Genomic DNA, 5,915 nt, shown 5'->3' on the forward strand with positions numbered 1-5,915 from the left:
ATAGGTGCAGAACTTTGAGCGACTACTGCGAGCTATTTACGCACCTCAAAATATTTATTGTGTCCATGTGGACAAAAAAGCACAGGCCTCAGTCTTTGCTGCCATCAAAGCCATTACTTCCTGTTTCTCAAATGTGTTCATGGTCAGCAAAGCTATGAATGTGGTCTACACTGGCTGGACACGTGTCCAGGCTGATCTTAACTGCATGGCTGATCTCTATAATACCAGTACAACATGGAAATACTTCATCAACCTCTGTGGTCAGGATTTCCCTCTAAAAACTAACTTGGAAATTGTGCAAGCTTTGCGTGCACTAAAAGGAGGTAACAGTTTGGAGTCAGAGGAAATGCCTCAAGGAAAGAAGGGAAGAGTGTCTAATGCTCACCGAGTAGTTGATGGAAAAGTCCAGGTACTTCATTTGGAGATTTTTTTACATTGTATCATGTAGCTATTAATCAATTCACCTTGCTATTGTAAAAAACTTCACCATCATATTAACTTTTCAATTGTCCCAGCCAATAGGAAAAACAAAGGATCCAGCTCCCTTCAATCTGCCCATACTATCAGGAAATGCCTATATTGTGGTCAACCGAGGTTACGTTCGCAGTGTGTTTGAAGACAAGCGAATACAGGCCCTCATTGAGTGGGCCAAAGACACCTACAGTCCTGATGAGTTTCTGTGGGCAACAATACAACGAATACCTGGTGTTCCTGGCTCAACATGGCCCAACCGTAAATTCGACATGACGGACATGAATGCAATTGTCCGGATGGTCAAGTGGCAGTGGCACGAGGGGTCAGAGGGTTCCCTGCAAGCAGTATACCCAGAATGTAAAGGCCACCATGTCAAATCAGTATGTGTGTATGGTGCTGGAGACCTGCAGTGGTTGATTGAACAGCATCACCTTTTTGCAAATAAGTTTGATGCAGACAGAGATCCCATTGCTATCTACTGCTTGGAGAAATATCTGAGACACAAGGCACTGACTGAGTTAGTTTAGGTGGAGTCATCATCTATTACTAAAGATAATTCCAATAGACACTTAAGTATAAACACATTCTTTTGATGTTTATTTTAAATTAAATTGCTAATATCAATATTATTTGTATTATTAGTATTAAAATGATTTAGGTTTAGGCTGTAATTATGTAGAGGACAAAATACACAGAGAACAGGCAGGGAAGTTGATTGCAGTCTATGTAGAAAGAAAAATCTGGGTAAATGATTTAATTTCCAGAAGAACTTCAACTCTAAACCTTCAGCCGAACCTACATTAATATATCAATATGACCAAAAATACTCTGAACTATGTGCCCGTGTAGCTTGCATAGATATAAACATGAAATATATGCAGTTTTGAGATGTTCTTCAATTAAATCAAATTTTATTTACATGGCCCTTGAAACACCACAACAGTTACCAATATTAGAGACACAACCCCAACAACTAGGCGACCACCGCAACACTGGGAAGGAAGAAATAGAAACAGGCTCTGGGAGTGTCTGTCTGCACTTCCTCCCAATGTACAAAAATAAAGCCAAAATCTTTTCTTTTTTTAAACATTATGTTTATTGACTTTTATATTACAGAACAAGCAAAGAATAATAGTACAGTTAACATGCGATTTATATTAAAGAACATAGTCCCCAAAATAAACAAATATAAATTAAAAGAAACCAAAATCTTTTCTTTATGGGAGCTGCTATGCTGCACTTTTGGAACCAGAGCCTGCACAAGAGAGTGGCAGTGTCATGCTCACTCCATGGACATCATTGGTGTGTCACAGTAATTTCAAACTAAAAACATGAAACAACTAATGCTACAGATCAACGCTGTTACTTTAATCTCACAGTGACAGAAAGGGTGACAGCCTTGTAAAAACTTGATATAAAGACTTACTGAGGTGCTAAATGAGATGAGAAACCTTGCTGTAAAAAACTATTTCAAAACCATGTTGGCTGTTCTGTTTTATGTCTGTGTGCATGTGAACAGCAGACAGGATTTAATACATGTTGAAGCAGTAATGGAAATAACATGCTGAATTCATGGTTTCTACTCATTTTAGGACTACATGTATGAAGACAAATACTTGATGTATGCTGTCTGTTGTTTACCTACTGTGACATCATTTAATTTGAAAATACTTCAATAAATGTTTTAACCTAAATTACATCTCCTGTGAGGTTGCTGTGGCCTCTTGGCTGTCTTACAAAAGTATATGGAAATAAACATAGAACATTCAAATTCATTCCTCTAATTTGTTTTTGATTAAAGTACGGATAATGGTAATAGAAGTCTATCAATATAAAACAAACAAACAACAAAAAAAAAAACAAACAAAAAAAAAAACTTGCCAGCATTATATTAGTCAGTGATTAAATAAATCCAATAAGATATGAGATGTTTATTTTAAAACTGTTGCAATGTTTTCATAATAGCAGACTGAGGGAACAGTTGAGTTGGAGCTAGGCCTGGGGAGGGTGCCACAGGGCCACAATATTGTGTGATCAGGGGTGGTACCTCTGGATTGGCAGACCGGGGTGGTGGTTCCCATCTTTAAGAAGGGGGACCGGGGGGTGTTCCAAATATAGGGGGATCACACTCCTCAGGCTTCAAGGGAAAGTGTGCTGGAAAGGAGAGTCTGGACCTCAGAGTCAGGAGAGTCGTAGCTCAGATACAAGAGGAACAATCCAGTTTTTGTCCTGGTCATAGAACACCTGACCACTTAAGGATACTCGTGGGTGCATGGAAGTTTACCAATTAGTCTACATGTGCTTGGGGAGTATGGGGTGTCTGATCCATTACTACAGGACATTTGATCCTTATACAACTGTTACAAGACCTTGGTCCACATAGCCGGCAATAAGTCAGACGCATTTCCGGTGTGTGATGGGCTCCACCAGGGCTGCCCTTTGTCACAGATTCTGTTCATAATTTTTATGGACTGAATTTCTACGCGTAGCCAAGTGGCGAAGGGCTTCCACTTGGGTGGTCTCAGAATCTCATCTCTGCTTCTCGCAGATGATGTGCATCTGTTGGCTTCATCAAGTGGTGGCCTCCAGCTCGCACTGGAATAGTTTGCAGCTGAGTGTGAAGCAGTGGGAATGACAATGAGCACCTCAAAATCTGACATGTTTCATCATTTACATGCATACTATGTGTAATAATTTATTGGGAAGGATCAACTCAAAGTGTTGCCATAGTGTTGAATGTCTTGCACTATCTGTAGCTGACGCTGAAATGTTTGTGTGGGTTGCCATGACAACACCAGTCTGAGATCGTTATATTATTATTTGGTACTCATGTTTGTGCACACTTGCAGTAGAAACAGATAATCTATGAGTCCAGTGATACATGTTTATTATAAAAAAAACTTTCTGTTAAAAATGATTGGGAAGTAGTCACTTCCTGTGAGTCACGGGAACCGGAAGCTGTGCGTGGGAGAGACTAGACAGAACGGTGTATAGGAATTTCTTTCACTTATGTATTAATCACATTATTTTGTAATGCCTTGGTGCCACTGGATTTTAACATGTCTGACACTCATACGTAAGACAAATGGTAGGGGGTGTAGTAAGGATGTTGGGGGAAACAGGAACTCCACAGGACCAGTCTTTTGTCTCTTCGAGGACCCTGGGAGGTAGCAAGGGAGTGTGAACCTTAAGGTGTGAAACAGCTGTGTACTGCCTTTTGTTCCTGGAGAAAGTATTTAACTGAGAGCCATGCTAGGCTCAGGGAGACTCTGCTGACCGTCTGTCCCGCGCACATGCAGGGGCTCCATCAAGCTTGGTTGTCTGTTTCTTTGTGTGTTTGGATTAAAGAATGTTCGCTACGCTCGTCTGCAGGCTTTATTTAAGTGAAAAACTTCCACAACAACGGTAACACAGCAGACTTTTCTGAATCTACAACTTTTCTACTACTGGTTTTACAAGGCGTACACGATAAAAACATTATGCTGTTATTTGTTAAGCACTTGTGCACTTTGTGAAAAGAAATAAGTGGCTGAGATGGATGCCATATGTGCTATTGATATTATTTTACTTGTTTCTAGTTTTCACGGTGCTCCATGATTGTGAGAGGAATAGAAAAGAATTGTGGACATCAGAACGAAGCTGGATTCTTTTGACCTTACGTATGTTTCTGCCTCTCCTGACTTCCTCCTGCAGTACCACAGTACTTGTCTTGGTACCATATTGCACGCTTTCTCTCAATCGACACAGACACAGTGCCATTCCTTCTGATAACAATATGTTTGATGCAGACAGAGATCCCATTGCTATCTACTGCTTGAAGAAATATCTGAGACATAAGGCACTGACTGAGTAAGTTTAGGTGGAGAGTTCATCATCTATTATAAAAGACAGTCCACATGGATACTTAAACTATAAACACATTCTTGGGTCATAATTGTCATGTGGACATAGATGTGTTATACAAGTTGAGGATGTAGGTAAAATATTAATTTCATTGTTACGTTGTTGGTTTTTTTTGTCTATTTAAAATTTAATTATTATTATGCATATTTATATTTGAGCAGACAAATGTTGCTAATCTAGCATGGCATGTGAAAGGTTCATAACTCTATCTCCAAAAGTTGATTCTGTTCATCTGGACGTAGCGTTTTGTGGGAGAAACGTTTTGTCTCTCATCCAAGTGACTTCTTCAGTCTCAGCTGATTACACTTTGTTAGGCCACTATCCTAAGACATGATCAACTTGGGTGTCCCACCTGAAGGCTAAGCTTCTGCTAGTTTAGCTTTTAGAGTCACTGAGGGATGCAAGCCCCTGACAACGTTAAGGTGGCAATCCCTCAGGGGGAAACCAGAAAAACAAAACAACAAAAAATTAAATATCGCTCATCAGATTCTTCTAACAACTAAAAACATAACATTTACCTTAATTGTGTGGCCTATATCAAATATATTCAAGCCCAACTGTTAGGTTGAAATTGTTACATGTTGCCAATATTGTACTTAAATTTGTAAGCCTTGCCTTAAACTGTATGATCAAAGACATTCTTCTGTTTCTGTCCTCCTCCCCGGGCTCAATGGTGGGGGAGGTAATTAGTTATAGTGTTTAACTGCAGACATTGCATGTAAGGTTCTGGATGTCCTTATTTAGTGAGGATGTTTTACTTCTTGCCCTTTATGTCCTCACCTGTGCTTGCACCTGTGCCATATAAAGGGTGAGGGGAGATGACCCTTTGTGATCAGCAGGAAGTCACACAAAAACACCCACATCCACACAACACTCACTCACGTGCACGTGCACATGCATATACGCACACACGATTGCATATGCATACACACACACACACACTCAGTGCCCTAGTTTTATGATGCACCATAGGGGGGGTTTATAATGTGTGTTTGCATAAACTGTGTGTCACAGAATAAAAGGCTGCAGGGGAAGCTGGGTTTTTGGAGTGGTCTGAGACTGAAGGCAGAGGTGCTGCTCTGAGATCCTCCCCTTGCTAGCGAGTAAAACTGGTTGAGCTGTCTTGCTTTGTTCACAGGAATAAGTCTGAACTAGCGGGCCTGCTGAAGTGCAGACCCAACACCTACAATAACACTTTTCAGTATTTACAATATTGACAAAACTAAAAAGGGTAGGCCAAGTTATAAAAAAGGCAATTCAAAAACTCTTGGTTAATTATCTCACGAGTCACTTTTACTCCCGTCAGCCACCACACAGACAATTTCTTTGTTTATGTCACGGGGTGAAATGGACAAGTTCACCTAAGTGTTTTTATTTTGCATGTGTTGCATGTGCATGTGTTTTTTTAGTTTCAATATTTTAATAATGTACAGTGTTTTGTTCTTATATTTTATTGCATGTTTTATTGTGTCCTGGGGAGACTACACCCCCTCCTGATCACTAAGGAGGTCACAGAGGCCAATAAGAGGGCCTGGCAG

General features: G+C 40.1%; 1 protein-coding gene across 2 annotated transcripts in view; it reads left to right on the forward strand.

Moving 5' to 3' along the window:
* LOC102290395 (beta-1,3-galactosyl-O-glycosyl-glycoprotein beta-1,6-N-acetylglucosaminyltransferase-like) overlaps positions 1-5,177 on the forward strand; it is an 8,435-nt gene extending 3,258 nt beyond the window's left edge. For both annotated transcript variants that reach the window (XM_042222216.1, XM_005925437.3), the window contains exons 4-5: positions 5-409; positions 516-5,177. In XM_042222216.1, coding sequence (XP_042078150.1) covers positions 5-409; positions 516-1,001 — 891 coding nt within the window. In that variant the 3' untranslated portion in view covers positions 1,002-5,177. The remainder of the gene's footprint in view (positions 1-4; positions 410-515) is intronic.
* The last annotated feature ends 738 nt before the right edge of the window (positions 5,178-5,915 follow it).

Source organism: Haplochromis burtoni, unplaced genomic scaffold, assembly GCF_018398535.1.
Source record: "Haplochromis burtoni strain Fernald_Lab_line unplaced genomic scaffold, NCSU_Asbu1 Contig_81, whole genome shotgun sequence".
Lineage (NCBI taxonomy): Eukaryota > Metazoa > Chordata > Actinopteri > Cichliformes > Cichlidae > Haplochromis > Haplochromis burtoni.